Source organism: Microtus pennsylvanicus, chromosome 1, assembly GCF_037038515.1.
Source record: "Microtus pennsylvanicus isolate mMicPen1 chromosome 1, mMicPen1.hap1, whole genome shotgun sequence".
Taxonomy (NCBI): Eukaryota; Metazoa; Chordata; class Mammalia; order Rodentia; family Cricetidae; genus Microtus; species Microtus pennsylvanicus.
In genome coordinates this window covers 37,060,007-37,078,636 of record NC_134579.1, presented here as the reverse complement: position 1 = coordinate 37,078,636, position 18,630 = coordinate 37,060,007, and the positions used below count along the sequence as shown (strand labels likewise).

The following is an 18,630-nucleotide window of genomic DNA, read 5'->3' as shown; positions in this document are numbered from 1 at the left end:
AAAATATTAGATATGACAAAGACTTAAACAGTTCCAGAGAATTAACAGCTGAAGCAGAAAAAGAATTGATGGTTGTTGAAGAGAAATTACAGGAAGGACATTTAGATAAAGTGAATCCAAATCTCAATTGTATTCCAGTCATATTACCTTCCAGAATTTCTTTTACAGAAGTTTTAATGCAGAGGGAAGATATTATTTTATAATGGATTTTTTAACCATATAAGCCAAGTAAAAAAAATAAAAACTTATGTGAAAAAGTCTCTAATTAGTTATAAAAGGAAAATTGAGACTTTGTCAATTAGCAAGTATAGGTCCAACAGAAATTATAGTTCCTTTTAATGCTGATTAAATTTAAAAATTATGGGAAGACAATGAATCTTGACAAAGACCTTTTTCTATTTTTTCAGAGAAATTAATAATAATTATCCCAAATGATATAATTAACCTTATACAAAAAACTACTTGGTTTCTTCCCCAAATTGTACATGAAGCACCAATAACTGGAGCCCATACATTTTATACAAATGCTAATAAATCAGGAAAGGCAGGTTACAAATCAGAGGAATTAAGTAAGGTGGAACAAAGCCCTTATAATCCTGTCCAAGAGGCTGAATTATATGCTATTTTCATGGTACTAAGGGATTTTAAAGAACCTCTGAATATAGTTACTGATTCACAATATGCAGAAAGAGTTGTCTTGCATTTGAAACTGCTGAATTTATACCAGATGATACAGAATTGACTTCATTATTCATACAGGTTCAAGCTACAATCAGGAATAGGTTTGTCCCATATACATAACATACATCTGATCCCATACTGATCTACCAGGTCTTCTAGCACAAGGTAATGTAGAAATTGGTTGATTATTGATTGGTAGTGTGCTGAAGGCCTCGGAATTTTATGGAAACATCATGTCAATAGCAAAAGTTTAAAGAAAGAGTTTTCTATTACATGGCAAAAAGCTAAGAAGATTATAAAGAGATGTCTTACTTGCTCTTTCTATAACCAAAAAACACTACCTGCGGGAAGTAACTCAAAGAGTACTCAAAATAATGCAATCTGGTAGACGGGTGTGTTCCATTTTGTAGAACTTGGAAAACTAAAATATGTATACCACACTTAATCGGGTTTTTAATGGGCAACTTCCTTGAGCTCAGAAAAGGCAGATTCAGTATTTTATTAGAAGTTATGGCCACCATGGGTATACCTACACAAATAAAGACAGACAACGATCCAGCACATGTGTCTGAGAAAATGAAACATTTTTGATTATTATAATATAAAGCATATTACAGCTATACCAAACAATCCTACAAGTCAGGCAGTTATAGAAAGATCAAATTAAACTATAAAGGATATACTAAATTGTAGTAATATGGACGGCGGTGGGGCTGCGTCCCCAATACCCCAGCCGCCCGGCTCCGGCTAGCTTATGGCCCGAAATAATTACACGGACACTGTATTCATTTAAACACTGCTTGGCCCTTAGCTCTATCTAACCTCTTCTAGGCTAACTCTCACATATTAATTTAGCCCATTTCTAATCATCTGTGTAGCGCCCCTAGGTGCGCTTACCGGGAAGATTCTAGCCTATGTCCATCCTGGGTTCGGAGCTTCATAGCGTGCATCTTCCCTGGAGCGGGCAGCATGGTGTCTCTCTCTGAGGTGTCTGCTCCGGAGAGGAGAGCTGTGGAGTCTGACCTCACTTCCTCTTCCTCCCAGCCTTCCCTTCTGTTTACTCCACCCACCTAAGGGTGGGCCTATCAAATGGGCCTAGCAGTTTCTTTATTGCTTAGACAATGAAATCAACAGATTGATATATGACACTCCCACATCACTTCCCCTTTTTCTGTTTAAACAAAAAAAAACGAAGGCTTTAACCTTAACATAGCAAAATTACATATAACAGTTATCAAGTAAAAGTTACATCAGAAACATTTATACATATAACAAAATTGACCTTAAATCTCTATAAATAAAGCAAAATCTATACTAATGCAAATTATTCATATCTATATCATATCCCCCTTTAAATGTAAAAGAACGTTTATAAACCATATTTGGGAACATGGGCGCAGTTTTTTCTCTCCAAACTGCTTCCTGCTGAATGGGGGCGTCGTTAATTAGGTCTTTCTTGGTATAACCTGTGTGCTAGTTTCATCTCAGTTGGCAGTTGAGCAAAGCAATTTTCTGAAGATGTTCACAGCAACCCTTCAGGAGGACGTGGTCCATCATACCAAATCGGGATAAATGCAATCCACAAGGTCTGATCCTCTGTGAAAACAAAAGAAGACTCTCTCCAAAGCATCATATCCTTAGACCCAAATTCTGAAATCGTAATACCCTTATATCCATTCTGGTTTAGCTTGGCAGCCCATGTAATGAAATGTCTGTCTGTACTTAGCTCCTTTACAGTCAAAAATTTTAAAGAAAACACAATGTACAAAATCCAGACTCTCTGTGAATTTTCCATCTTTACGCGGCTTATTTTTATTTATATCTATAACTATCTGTACTCTGTCTCTTTAAAGACTTTACCCTTTTTTTTTTTAACCATTAACTTTATTCTCTATATTCTTTTTCTTCTCTCTCCCAAGCCTACGTACATTCATCCAACAGTGTGACTCATTCAGTGGTCTGAATCTGTCCTATTGTGAATCTGCAATTTTTTACTATCCAGGAGCACTTTTGATTTGCGCCTTTAAATCATTAGGCGCTTAAGAATCTAAGCTGCGACATTTCTAGATTAACTTTTTGCTTTTTGAGTGTATATCTTTGACCTGTAGACCAGGCTGTCTTTGAACTCTCAGAGATCCGCCTGTCTCTGCCTCCCAGGCATTGGGATTAAAGGTGTTTGCTCCTACACCTTGAACTCAGAGATCTGTTCGTCTCTGCCTTCTAGGCACTGGGATTAAAGGCGTGTGCTACCATACCTTGAAGTCACAGACGTTTGCTTTAAGAATTTTAACTTTTAGTCTGCATATATTTTTAACACACTTTAAACCATTCAGAAATTTTCTGTCTTTGAATCTCTCTTTACTGTATATCTCTCTTTTTCTGACCACAAGAGCCTTTAATTTGCCAAGCAATATCAGTAGGACTAAAGGCGTGGCTTTGCCAGCTAGATCCAGTCCATTCCTTAGCTTTCCAGCCTCATGGCGGAAATACAGGCTGCAGCCATGTTTATAGCCACACCTCTATGGCATTCAAGGTCCCTGCCAGCCAGCAAGCTACAACAGACAACACTCAAGTCCTCTCTTGGTAGCCGGCCCTCCTGCCTCAAACAGTCAGAGTTTGCCCTGGCAGGATGGCCCAGAAAGCCGGCATTTTTAAACGGCACAGCTTTTTTCCTGCTACGGCTGAAAACCGAAAAGCATGTGTTCAGCTTTTCATCAACACTGTTTAAGTGTTTTGTGGCAGGACCTCTTAATGAGCCGCAGGGTTTTGCAGCTAAAGCTGAGTCAGGAAAATTTCAAAATGGAGGACGTACCATTTTGTGCTAGCTCTGGGGCCGCCAGGTAGGAGCGGCACTCAGCACTTTAATTCTGAGACTGAGCGTGCAGCACAGAAATTCTTTTCATCCAAGTTACATCCAAATCTGACACGCAGAGCACTGCGCAGTCTGAAAACACGTCTCTGTATGGCGGCAGGAATCCGCCATGCTCTTCCGCCTGCCTAAGCCTGATTCGGCCGTCTGCCCAGATGCAGGCGGGGAGCGCTGAGAGCCATCAGCATGGTCTCAGAGCACTCTCCTTCCGATCCCAAGCGGGAACACAAACATAAAGCCAGAGTTTGCACTGGCGGCACAGCCCCAGTAAGCCACGTTGTGAAATGACACAGCGTTTTTTCTGCTGCTGTTGCCGAATCAGGAAATCTCTCTACAGCACGCCACCAACAAACAGCAAAAATCTGTGTTAAACTCTCTCTCCCTTATTTTTAAGCCTTCTCAGGTTTGTTAAGTGGGTTTAGTTAGCCACACGTCTGGGCGTCATCTGTAGTAATATGGACGGCGGTGGGGCTGCGTCCCCAATACCCCAGCCGCCCGGCTCCGGCTAGCTTATGGCCCGAAATAATTACACGGACACTGTATTCATTTAAACACTGCTTGGCCCTTAGCTCTATCTAACCTCTTCTAGGCTAACTCTCACATATTAATTTAGCCCATTTCTAATCATCTGTGTAGCGCCCCTAGGTGCGCTTACCGGGAAGATTCTAGCCTATGTCCATCCTGGGTTCGGAGCTTCATAGCGTGCATCTTCCCTGGAGCGGGCAGCATGGTGTCTCTCTCTGAGGTGTCTGCTCCGGAGAGGAGAGCTGTGGAGTCTGACCTCACTTCCTCTTCCTCCCAGCCTTCCCTTCTGTTTACTCCACCCACCTAAGGGTGGGCCTATCAAATGGGCCTAGCAGTTTCTTTATTGCTTAGACAATGAAATCAACAGATTGATATATGACACTCCCACATCACTAAATAAACAGAAAGGGATGAAAAATACCACAAGAAATAGACTGCAGAATGCTTTATTAATCTTGAATTTTCTTAATGCTAATGAGAAAGGAAAAACAGCAGCAGAGACACATTGAATAATAGAAACACCTTCTGAAATAAATCATCCAGTATTTTTCAAGGATATGCTGACCTCACAATGGAAACTAGGAGATGTGATACATCAAGGAAGGGGTTTTGCTCTTGTTTAAACAGGAGAAGAAAAGCTATGGATACCATCAAAGTTTATAAAGATTCAGTTTGAAAAAGAGAAATCTCTTGAGAAAGAGAAAGGACGGCTCATCCACAGAGGTGGCAATCATATAGGTGGTAAGACAACCTCACAAGGGTTGGGGCAGAGTTCTGTTCTTGTCTTTGAAGGAAAATATCCATCTTCAAAGAGTGGAGAGACCTTAGACATCTAGATCCCTAAAGATAAAAAGATTGCTATCCAGAAAGAATCAACAAGCAAAGAAAAAATTGCTTCATGATGCTGTATTATCTGCATGGTAAAATTTGATTACTTGGACACATATGCATATCTACTTAATAATAAAAGCTGACTTTGGAATTAGAGAATGGTTATCCTTCTCAAATTCCAAGCATGTTGTTAAAAGAAAGATTCAGAATTTCTGCCTCAAGTCAGGAGCCACCTTGTATGGGACAGAAAAAAAGATAGATTTTAAGGAAATAGTTTACTTTCTCCATGACCATTTTATTTATATCATATCTTTCATTAAACATACTTCTATATTAGTAATACTAAAGTTTTCCACAATGAACAGTAGATTTTCTACAGCAATCTTTGAAGCTTCCAGGAAGAAGATGGGGCCTCACAACACTGACTCCACCTGGTTGATATGAAGTCATGATGACAATAACACTACTACTATAAGACTGGTTTTGGGGTAGCAGCTGTGGAAATGATGCACCTTCTTACAACTTTCTGGCCAGAACTCCAAATAAGAACTTCAAAACAGACAAACAAAAAGACCCTATTGACTTCTCAGAGACCATTTGTAATTATACAAAAAGACAATCTTAAAATTTAAGCATCATTTTACTTTTACAGGATCTCAAAAAAAAGTCACCCCCATAACAGCAGGAAGCAATTCAAGAAAGCAACATCACCTCTTTCAACAAAGTTTGTCCTCACAATTAGAGATACCATCTAGGGGTTGATTATTATTTGCTTAGAGTTGGGAGTTGATTTAAAAATTATGTAGGCCTAGAGATAAAAAAAATGATTGAATGAGATAATAGGTAATTTAGTATGAACTAATTCAAACTAATAATAGTAATAATAGTGAGTTATAGAGTAAATACTTATGAGCTATTATTTATGGACAATTTACACTGATATAAATTCTTGTATCAATATACAAGTTCAAATTATATTTGTTATTTCTGTTTACAATATTTGTACATCTATGCAAAGTTATTTTGCCATAATGTATGCATGATTGTTTCTACCTCTGTTTAGGACATTTTGTATATTGACACAATTTTAGAATACTCTTATCATTTTGCATTATATATTTCTAGCTCTGATTAAGATATTGATACATTGTTTACATTTTGATGTCATTGTCCTACTTTATTGCACAGTTTTTTAAAGATTGTTTAATAGTCTGATATGAAGTCTTAACCTTTGAATTATTTAGGTATTAAGTATTATAGGTCAATAGTCATTCATGTTTGTTATACTTTTAGTCAGATTAATTAGGTTCTTTAGATAGATACAGATTGTATTCTGTATAGATAGGTAACATTCAACCACTTCAAAGATCTGTAGAACATGGCATTTAAATAACTTATGATTCTGTTGATGTAAGACATGATTGCTCCTGGACCCCTGATCTATTCGCAAGGGAATGTTGAGAACCAAAGACACTCCACTTGGAGTTTGTCTTCTTCTTGGCAAAACTGGTCTTTGGGCAAGAAACTGCCTATGCCTCAACTGTTGACAAAGTACATGATGTCTAGACTGGACAAGCAGGATAAAAGAAAAAAGACTTTAAAATCTTGCCAAGACAGGGTAAGATGGTTTTAAAAATTTTTCTGCCTCTGAAAATGGTCTGTTAGTTACTCTAGGCATTAGCCAGAGTTAGTTACTTCAACATCACAAATGAGATTTGGGGTGATTGCTCAGGCAGTTAGTTGTCTCTGTCATCTACTGCACATTTTGGAAGTTGCTTGGTTGTACTTCCTGCATACTCAGGCCTTCAATGTGGTTGAAGATTTGATAGTCATAGTTACCCTTCTCTTATGATCTAGCCAAGCCATTTCCAATACAAGACTTCGACACCTAGGATAGAATGTTTATTAAAACATTTAGCATATGTTCCTTGTTTAATATTGTTTATGCTGGTTGTGATTTTAATCTTATACTTGATATCTGTTCCTAGTATATAGAGTTTTGTATAGGGTCTGGAACTCTCTTATTGAAACAAAATGGGAGGTGCTGTTCTGCACCTTCAGCCAGTAGCCTTTTATATACCAGCCCATTTGGGCATGGTCTCTTATACAATAAATGTAGCTGTAAAGCATGCACTCATTCTCTTGCTTTTGGCTCTTACTTTCAGCTGCTAGAATCTATTCCTGTTTCACGTTTGTGCACAAATTTATAATCTAGAACAATGGTCTGTAAGTCTCCCCTAAATATATAGGCTTTTATTATACACAGTTCTGCACTAGTGTCAGATTATTTTGTATCTTCCACCATCAGGTTAAGGCCATATATGACTAACATAGCAGTAAACCTGTGTGTTTTTTATCTGTTACAGCAATGGAATACCCAGATTAACATTCCTCCATTATCATTCTGTAGTATCAGAAATGGACCATAAATCAACTCATGCTTCTAGGAAGGATATTATAAGGTACTATAAAAAGCAGTCATCTGTTGTGTGACAGAAAAAAGATAAAAATTCAGGGATTAAGGCTATCAAGACTCTGCTTTCAATAATTCTAATTAACCCCATACCTATTTTTGCCTCTATGGTACCTTTTTTTGAATATATGTCTAACAAAATTCAAACTTTCCCTTTTGATATAAGTGATGTTTAAGTTTTCCACAGTGAGCAATGCATGTTTCTACAGCAATCTCTAAAGTTTCCAGGAAATAGATTGGTCTCCACAATAACTATTTTACCTGATTCGTATGATTTCATTCATCTGATAGAACCACTTAAATATCGACTTTGGACAACAAACCACTCAAAAAAATTTCAAGGTGGCCATCTGAGATGATCCAGCCTAACAGACCAGTCTAGCCAGGATTTTATTTTTTTATTTTTATTTTTTTGATATTTCATTTGTATTTTAATAAATAAAGCTCGCCTGTAGCTTAGAGAGTAAAACAGCCCCACTGATCAGCCTTACAGACCAGGAAGTGGTAACACACACCTTTAATCCCAGTAGCCACATTAGTTTGCTACACAAACCAGGCAGTAGTGGTGCACGCCCTTAATCCCAGAACTAGAGAAGAATATAAGACAAGAGGAGACAGCTCTCACACACAGTCTCAGAGATTCCTGGAGGCAGGATGGCCATTTCAGACTGAGGTAGAGTAGCCAGGATTTTAGACAAGTGTTGCACATTCCCATTATTCTTAGAATGCTCAAAAACTGATACAGCAACCTCTCCAAGGACTTGACAACCCAAAATTTCTTTTCAGAATCCCCTAAAGATACCATCACCACCAGACATCAGGAAGTAAATTTAAGAAAAAATCAGTCGCCCTCTTATACACAAAGGATATGGAAGCAGAGAGGGAAATCAGAGAAGCTTCACCTTTCACGATAGCCACAAACAGCATAAAATATCTTGGGGTAACTCTAACCAAGGAAGTGAAAGATCTATTTGACAAGAACTTTAAGGCATTGAAGAAAGAAACTGAGGAGTATACCAGAAAATGGAAGGACCTCCCTTGCTCTTGGATTGGGAGGATCAACATAGTAAAAATGGCAATTCTACCAAAGGCAATTTATAGATTCAATGCAATCCCCATCAAGGTCCCATCAAAATTCTTCACAGATCTTGAGAGGACAATAATCAACTTTATATGGAAAAACAAAAAACCCAGGATAGCCAAAACAATCCTATACAATAAAGGATTGTCTGGAGGCATTACCATCCCTGACTTCAAACTCTATTACAGAGCTACAGTAATGAAAACAGTGTGGTACTGGCATAAAAACAGAGAAGTCGACCAATGGAATCGTATAGAAGACCCGAATTTTAACCCACAAACCTATGAACACCTCATTTTTGATAAAGGAGGCAAAAGTATACAATGGAAGAAAGAAAGCATCTTCAACAAATGGTGCTGGCATAACTGGACGTCGACCTGTAGAAGAATGAAAATAGACCCATATCTATCACCATGCACAAAACTCAAGTCCAAATGGATTAAAGACCTCACTATCAGTCAGAACACACTGAACCTGATAGAAGAGAAAGTGGGAAGTACCCTACATCAGATGGGCACAGGAGATCGCTTCCTATGTGTAACCCCAACAGCTCAGACATTAAGGGCAACAATAAATAAATGGGACCTACTAAAACTGAGAAGCTTCTGTAAAGCAAAGGACACTGTCACCAAGACAAAAAGGCAACCTACTGACTGGGAGAAGATCTTCACCAACCCCGCAACAGACAAAGGTCTGATCTCCAAAATATATAGAGAACTCAGGAAACTAGACTTTAAAATGCTAATTAACCCAAATAAAAAATGGGGCAATGATCTGAACAGAGAATTCTCAGCAGAGGAAGTTCAAATGGCCAAAAGACACTTAAGGTCATGCTCAACCTCCTTAGCGATCAGGGAAATGCAAATCAAAACAACTTTGAGATATCATCTTACACCTGTCAGAATGGCTAAAATAAAAAACTCCAATGATAGCCTTTGCTGGAGAGGTTGTGGAGAAAGGGGTACACTCATCCATTGCTGGTGGGAATGCAATCTTGTGCAACCACTTTGGAAATCAGTGTTTCGGTTTCTCAGGAAATTCAGGATCAACCTACCCCTGGACCCAGCAATACCACTCCTGTGAATATACCCAAGAGATGCCCTATCATATGACAAGAGCATTTGTTAAACTATGTTCATAGCAGTATTATTTGTAATAGCCAGAACCTGGAAACAACCTAGATGCCCTTCAATGGAAGAATGGATGAAGAAAGTGTGGAATATCTACACATTAGAGTACTATGCTGCGGTAAAAAAAAAACAATGACTTCTCTAATTTTGCATGCAAATGGATGGAAATAGAAAACACTACCCTGAGTGAGGTAACCCAGACCCAAAAAGATGAATATGGGATGTACTCACTCATAATTGGTTTCTAGCCATAAATAAGGTACACGGAGCCTACAATTGGTGATCCTAAAGAAGCTAAGTAAGAAGGTGAACCAAAGGAAAAACATATAGTTATCCTCTGGGCTATGGGAAGTAGACAAAGTTGCCGGGGAGAAAATTGAGATCTTGGGGTGGGGTGGGATGGGGGTAAGGGGAGATGGGGAGAGAAAAGGGAGAAGGGGAGGAAGGGGGGAACTTGGAGAAAAAGGAGGATTGGGATAAAGGAAGGTTGGATAGGGGAGCACGGAAGCACAATTCTTAGTTAAGGGAGCCACCTTAGGGTTGGCAAGAGATTTGAACCTAGAGTGGCTCCCAGGTGCCCAAGCCGAGGTCCCCAGTTAATTCCTTGGGCAGCTGGGGATAGGGAACCTGAAATGACCCTAGCCTATAGCAATACTGACGAATATCTTGCATATCATCATAGAACCTTCATCTGGTGATGGATGGAGATAGAGACAGAGACCCACACTGGAGCACTGGACTGAGCTCCCAAGGTCCCAATGAGGAACAGAAGGAGGGAGAACAAGAGCAAAGAAGTCGGGACCACGAGGGGTGCACCCACCCACTGAGACAGTGGAGCTGATCTATTGGGAGCTCACCAAGGCCAGCTGGACTGTGACTGAAAAAGCATGGGATAAAACTGGACTCTCTGAACATGGCGAACAATGAGGGCTGATGAGACGCCAAGGACAATGGCAAGGAGTTTTGATCCTACGTAATGTGCTGGCTTTGTGGGAGCCTAGCCAGTTTGGATGTTCACCTTCCTAGACATGGACGGAGGGGGGAGGACCTAGGACTTACCACAGGGTAGGGAACCCTGACTGCTCTTTGGACTGGAGAGGGAGTTGGAAAGGAGTGGGGGGAGGGGGAAATGGGTAGGAGGAGGGGAAGAAGGGTGGGAGGAGGGGGAGGGAAATGGGAGGCTTGGAGGAGGTGGAAACTTGGGTTTTTTTTCTCATTTTCTCAATAAAAAAAACAGATTTAAAAAAAAAAGAATATGATGCCCATATGCCCAAAAGTTCGAGTGGGTGGTACTTGGCTGTTCAATGGATTATGGATACTTGACTTTGTTTATGTGGTTAGTTACAAGTTATCATTGGTAGTGGTTGGGAAAAAAGTTAAACAAAAGAAATTAGATTTAAAATTCTTGTTTTGAAAAGAAAATAGAGGAATATAGATATGATAAGATAAAAGGGTAGATTATTGAATCTACTCTGAAAAAAGGAGAGATTATAGATATAAGACAAAAGGTTAGATTATTGAATCTACTTTTTAAAAACAACATATATACAGAAGGATATACCACATCAAATATTTTGCTATAATTTTGTTTCATATATATAATAAAAACATGTGTGTACATATATGATTCTTTGATTAAAAGAAAAACTTAGTTTTCTTCAAAGCAATAAATGTTTTCCAGATAGAATGAATAAAAAATTTCTTGTGAAGAAAGAATTTTGGTGAAATAGTACACAAAGACACTGTATTCCATCAATTATAAAATTGATACTTTATTGAAAACCAGTGGAGTACAAAAACATTAGCAAGCAGAACCTTAATGTAACTTCTAAAAATAAATGGTCTAGAATTATATGGACATAAAAAGATTGTGAATACTATTATAGGTGTAAACATGCAGAGAACTATGTCCTGTATTCTCACGAGGACAAGCATTTTCTAATCCCTGAAGGGACTAAGAAGTGCATTCACAAATTTATGTCTCAGAGAAACATTGATAAATTCTGGATACAGTGAAGGAGGAAATTTGGTTTCTGAATTCATGTTTTGCTCATCAACCATGATGAACACAGCACTTGAGAAGTAGAGGTAATTGTCTCCACCCCTATTGACAGAGCTGTTCTCTTGCTCTCCTTTAGATGTAGAAGAAATTCATGGAAGCAAGCAGAAAATCTTTATCAAGATTGATGGACCCTATACCATAAACAATAGAACACATCTATCTTTAGAGTATTTCCAGAACTGGAACAAGGTGAGACTCAGAGGGCCCACTTTTGTATTTTCACAAGTCCAACTTGTGATATTACTTTAAAAATGGGTATTGTTGACAGGTTACATTTTAATACAACCGTGGGGTTTTCACATCTTACCTATCTGTTCTAGAGAGAGTGGCCTAAATTCTGATTCTTAGACTCCTTCAATTCATCAAGATGTGACCAAAGTCAATGGTTCCAGCAGCACATACAACAATACAGGAGGAGCCAAGAGAACAACACTTCACCTTCAAAGATTGCACAAATGCCTGCCGTGCTTCAACAGTGCTTTCTGGAGGACAAAATACTTTCTTCTTTCTTTGCTTCCTTCCTTTCTTGTTCCCTTTTTAAATTCCCTTCTTTTCTTCAATCTTCCCTCTAATACTTGTTTATTTTTTTTTAAAAACATGATACTTACATGCTAGGACATAAAACATGTGATGTGAAGTTTGAAATATAGTATCTCTGTGGTTTTTTATATTTTAAAACTAAGAACATGGTGAATAGAAGTCTGCTCAATCTCATATTTTTATTGATATCAAATATAAAATGCCCTTGCTTCCAAAAATGCACACTAACAATGCTATAAGGAAGCACAATTAATATAATAAATTGAGGTTATGTCCACCTAAGTTTCAATAAGCAAAAGGTTTCTACCTAAGAATATTCCAGAAAACATAAGTGCTTGAAGCTCTCATATTCATCAGTGTAAGTAATCTTGGCTTGGCCTGTCTTTTAAGATTAGCTGAATCACCAAGACATCTAAGAACTTTCAGAAACCCACCAGGAAGGGCATGAAGGGAACACAGAAAATTCCCTTACCCTACAACCAGAAAAAAAGTAAAGTGAAGACACTTAGTGAATTCAGCATAGCAACAGTGAGGATAAAGAGAAATGATTAAAATTCTGAAAATCATGTATTTCACAGAGCTATGGAGAGGAATTTGCTTAGCTACAAACATAAGAGATAAATCTTTCATTGGCACACAATAATCTTAGACAAATAATATGATACAGCTGTATAACTTAAATTGAAGCAATTTCAAATAGGGATTTTATTTATTAAATTAATCTATTAAATGTCAATATTTGTTCATTTGAAACATATTTTGAAGTAAGTACTTATAATGATAACCATTCTGCTCATAGATTTTATAGTTTTGAGTGTTTTTATACTTTATACTTAACAAATAATGTTTGTTATTTGTAGATACAGTGCTATAATTTTCTGACAAATTGAATAGATAGCAAGCAGTAGGTTCTGTCGATGGTAGAGCTGGGAAAGACCCTTTCCAACATCAATGTTAAGGACATCGCTCAGTGACAGTTATTGCCCCAAGGGTCCCTGAGCAAAGTCAGGAATAGGTATAGTTCCAACATCAATGTTAAGGACATCGCTCAGTGACAGTTATTGCCCCAAGGGTCCCTGAGCAAAGTCAGGAATAGGTATAGTATTTTCACATACATGATAGTTTGGAAAAAGAATGTCATAGAATATTTCAGGAGTGATTCAGTGAACCTGTGTTGGTTCACACATGACAATATGAACATGAAATATAAAAAATTAGAATTGAAAATAGGTTGAACAAATGGAATAGCCCTTCTAGAAAGCTCAAATTGAAAAACTCCATGTTGCCACTGTGTTAGCCCATACTTCCACTTTTCTCAATGTGGCGGACAGTTTGTAAAGTTCACATATCCTCTGTCACAATTAAAGGAAATGTTTTTTGTACTCTAGCTTTTGTTTTATTTAAATAATTTTTAATAGTAAAGTGTTTGTTACAAATGAAGTATATCATAGCTCCTGTTCCATCCTAGATTCTATGTTATATTTTAACTCTTAGAAAAGGACATTAAATTTTGCCTGCTTTTATCACTTACCAAATTATTAAAATGCTTTATCGTTCATATTTTAGTTTTTAATTTATACTAGCATGAGGCAGTGATTCATTAGGTTCTTATTTTTATGTTATATCCCTTATTAATGTTTTCCATATTTCTTACTTTTCAGTATTTTAGACAGCATTGCATTTTTTGAAAGTATAGTGTTTTATTGTAAAATTTTCTCATCTCATTTTATTTTCCAAGTAAAATTTGTGAACTGAAATACAGTTTCTGAATTAGAAGTAGGAATGCTGAATAATTTCTAATATGTTTTCTAAATATTTTGAATGTGTGAATCCATTTCATTTTAATTGGGATGCTTTAAACATATAACATTTTTCTTTTGACTGGTTCAATATTTCATTCAGTTGTGGCTATGTAAGCATTGCTTCTAATAATGTTGACATCAATATTCACAAGTTATTTTTGAATTATGATTTATAGAATATGATTAAAATGACGAGGTTGGCTGGGTAAGGTGGCACAAGAGTGTAACACTATAACCCTGAAGTGGAGATGGTTGGTCATGTATACAACCTGACTTCAACCAACCTCATTAAACCCAGATATTTCCATGAAGATAAAATATCTGGTAGTTTGTTCAACCACATAACTATTTACATATAAGCTGTTTTTCTTAGCTTTTTAATAAGTTTATTTTTTATTATTTGAGAATTTCATGTATTTAATTTTTTTAACCCATAAGCTTCCAATTCCTCCTATGTTCCCCCATAGCTGAGTAAAAGCAACACATAGATTCACCTTAACATTGTATTTACTTTCATTTTAGATGAACACAAGTGTTTGAACAGAAAGTTTCAGGTGACTACTTGCTGAATTTCAGTTGACATTGCCGCAGCACTTTAATAAAACTTTATTTGCAAGATTATAAAATATACAATGATATATTAGGCTTAACTAAAAGATTTTTGTGTATTTAGCTAAATTATCCTTTATTAATCATTAATTTTATAGAAATAGATGTGCTATAGTTTCTGCTTAGGCTTATGTTCTATATGACATAAAACATAATGAGTGACCATAAGCCATAGTGACTACACTGTACTATCTACTGTTGACTTTGTAACAAAAAATTAGAAAATTGCTTTCTGGAGATGATAGAGTCAGTTCAATTAGAACTGGGCATCTTCTGTTAGCTAAAGATTTAGCTAACCTTTCCTTGATTTTTTTAGTTAACACTGGCCTTTTTTTTTTCTCTTGGAAAGCTTTTATTCAGGTTTGCAGGCATTTTTATTTTATTGTTTTGTTTGTTGTTTGTTTGCCTTTTGTAGAAAAAGTCTGTTGAAATGAGTGTCTATGAGTGAAGACATGAGCTTAACATTAAGAACTAATGACCATGCTATGCCTTCACACATGTATATTCTACCAAAACTTATGAAATCCAGTATTTTACTTTGCAAATAAATATGAAAAATAACACTAAACACCTGTATATAAGCATATTTGTAAACAAAGATTTTTATATCTATGTATGTATATTAATACAGATAGTCACACAGAAAAAATATATTAAGTAAAATGTTTCTGTTATATGCAGGAGAAGATAAAATGCATTCTGAGATGTAAATTCTTGGGGAAATTGCATTCAAGAAATAGCATATTTGTCTAAATGATCCAATTAAGGAGAGTTTACAAGTGAGTGGTTTATTCTTAGCATTAAAGGCCAATTTCATAAGTAATATTTATCCTTGTCAAGTTAGATTGTCCTTATAGTCATTAGAGATAATTAATTTGTTTATAAACATATTTTATACTAAATTTATATGAAAATAAAACCATGTTTCTGTTTGTGTTTTTATAATATAAATATAATTTAATTATAATATTCTTAACAAGTTAAATTAAATTAATTAAATATCAGGGCTCTAAATAATTCCATGATTAACTTCTTTACAGGTATGTTCTTTTCTCTTTTTTATTATTTTATTACTTTAAAAAATACCAATCCAAATTCCCACTTTTTCCTCTTTCCCCACTCCCTCCACACCCCCTCCACACACCCCCTCCAATCTTAAGAGTGGGCAAGAAACCCTGCCCTGTGGAAATTCCAAGGTCCTCCCCACTACATCCAGGTTGAACACAGTATACAACCAAAGAGAATAGGATCTCAAAAAGTCAGTACATGCAGTAGAGTATGAGCAAGGAAGTCAAGACCATGAGGGATTCACCCACTGAGACAATTTTCCTGAGCTAATGGGAGCTCACCAACTCCAACTGGACTGGGAGTGAAAGAGCAAGGAATCAAACTAGTCCTGAATGTGGTTGACAGTTGGGGCAGACTGAGGGGCCAATGACAATGGTACTGGGATTTGTCTCTACAGCTATGTACTTTTCGTATAGGTGATTGGTTCAGCATTTTTTAATTCTCAATCCTCTACCTTGTCGCTTTATTAAAATGCCTAATTCATACTTGGACAATGAAAAGAGGTATAGTACCTTTCTAGATAGAGGGAGACTTCACAAAGACGACCATGTCTAACTAAAATTCTTATCTTAAAAAAATCTCACTTTTTATGTTGTCAATTCTCAGGAGTGGTCATGGAGTGTTAGACCTAGAATTTCAGAAAGTCCTAATTTAAGTAACTTGATTTTTTTTAACTTAAATTTGAGTGAAAAGTTTTAAATTTGTTACATATTTGTCTAAAATGTTGAGTCCTTCCCAGTCTCATTTTCAACTCCATTTAGTCAGTATACCAATAGAATGATTTTTATAAGCTGAGAACACACTGTAAATTGATAAATTAAAATGAAATTTCAACAAGTTCTGCATGAACATTATGTTAATGGGAGTTAATTTTGTACAAGACTTTTTGTGTTATGAAGAACTGATTACTTGATTTGAATTCTACTACTTGACATGCATTAAAACAAAACTTAAAATGTCATGACTTTAAAAGAACATTTTATTTTTTATTCTATTGGTAGATGGAGCTTCAGTTGATAACTTCAGATGACTCAGAACTACCATGCTCAATGCAGATGGCAAACATTATCAATGAAATTAAGTTTTTGGTTCATTTTTAAGGTATGGCTTCCAAGGATTGTTAATGCTTTACTACACAAATATTTAGAGATTTATTCAAGCTGGATATTAAAATATGGATTATCTAACACAGATGTTTTTATCTAAAGAATATTAAAACTTGTGACTGTTTTAAATTATTTAATTTTTCACATAAATTCAATGCAATATCTACCAATATTTTCAAAAATATCTTTCCACCATTAAGTTCTAAAGAGTAATAAAATCAATTAAGATAATTATACAGAAAGATACACCATATTGTTTACACTTTAAATTTGTAAGATAAACTTTACTTTTGCAGATTTCATATACTTTTCTTTCCTAGTTCTCTAGAGAATTATGCATAACCAGAGCTTTGTCAATGAGTTTGTACTCTTGGGACTTTCACAGAACCCTCTAATTGAGAAAATATCATTTGTTATAATTTTATTGGTCTATATTGCAACTGTTGTGGGTAACATGATAATTGTGGTGACCATTGTCTACAGTCCTGCACTGCTAGCATCCCCTATGTATTTCTTCTTGGCATTCCTGTCATTCCTGGATGCATGTGTCTCTTCTGTTGTTACACCAAAGATGATTGCAGACTTGGTTCATGAGAGAAAAACCATCTCTTTTGAATGTTGCATGACACAGGTCTTTGCTGTGCACTTTTTTGCTGCAGTGGAAGTCACCATTCTGGCAGCCATGGCCTATGACCGCTATGTGGCCATTTGCAAGCCATTGCACTACTCTTCCATTATGAACAGGAGACTCTGTTTTACTCTAGTGGGAGTGGCCTGGGCGGGAGGATTCTTACATTCTACCATACAAATTATCTTCACTTTGCAATTGCCCTTCTGTGGACCCAATGTCATTGATCATTTCATATGTGACTTGTTCCCATTGCTGAAGCTTGCCTGCACTGACACACACATTTTTGTCATTTTGGTGTTTGCCAACAGTGGGTCTTTCTGCATCATTATATTCTGTTTTTTGATTGTTTCTTATGGTGTCATTTTGTTCTCTCTGAGAGCACACAGCTCTGAAGGGCGACGTAAGGCTCTGTCCACCTGTGGATCCCATGTTACTGTTGTAGCTTTTTACTTTATTCCTTGTATATTAATATATGCCCGACCTACATCTCCATTCTCTTTTGAGAAAAATGTGTTTGTGTTTACGGATGTCCTTACACCATTGCTCAATCCTATGGTGTACACTTTCAGAAATAAGGAAATGATAAATGCCATTAGGAAAATGTGGAAGATGCTTACAGTGGTTTCTGATAAATAATAAAACACTGTACTTAAATAACTAAGGACATCCACTCAGTGGATAAATACACTTGCTGTGTCATAATAAGGACCCTTGTTTGGTTCCTTATCACTCATGTCCAAAAAGGTATAGTAGATCATCTTATAACAATTGTTGTGGAAACCAGAACCAGAAAGTCCCCAAGGATGATCTAGACACTAACTTCTAAATAACACAGCTAGCTCAAGACTCAGTCACAGTGATAGAAATGGGTCTTTAACACCTCCTGAAAGGCTTTGAAGGCTTGTACCTTGATACCTGCATTTCCTACATTTTCTCACATATATGCATACAGTAAACATATACAATCAAATCAAGTAATTATACTTAACAAGCTTAATGTAAAGAATAGAGAAAATCCACACCCACTTATGCAAGATGTTCATAATTACACTCAAAATATGCAGCACTATTCTATAGAGAACACATTAACACTGTATATGAGAAAATTTTGGGAGATCACACTTCTGCTATGCATTGAATACTCAGATTGGCATATGCAATTTAAAGTCAGTTTCAATGAACATAAACATTTTGAATTGGTATTCAGAAATGATTCTGTGAA

At 36.5% G+C, this 18,630-nt stretch overlaps 1 protein-coding gene across 1 annotated transcript; it reads left to right on the top strand.

The window, feature by feature from the left end:
* Positions 1–17,111: 17,111 nt before the first annotated feature.
* On the top strand, positions 17,112–18,044 carry LOC142838945 (olfactory receptor 4C15-like). Its single transcript, XM_075954685.1, has one exon. It carries the CDS (start codon positions 17,112–17,114, stop codon positions 18,042–18,044), a length of 933 nt encoding a protein of 310 aa, XP_075810800.1.
* The last annotated feature ends 586 nt before the right edge of the window (positions 18,045–18,630 follow it).

Excerpts from the sequence above, each read along its gene's own strand:
- LOC142838945 (XM_075954685.1), top strand. The coding sequence starts at position 17,112 with ATGCATAACCAGAGCTTTGTCAATGAGTTTGTACTCTTGGGACTTTCA.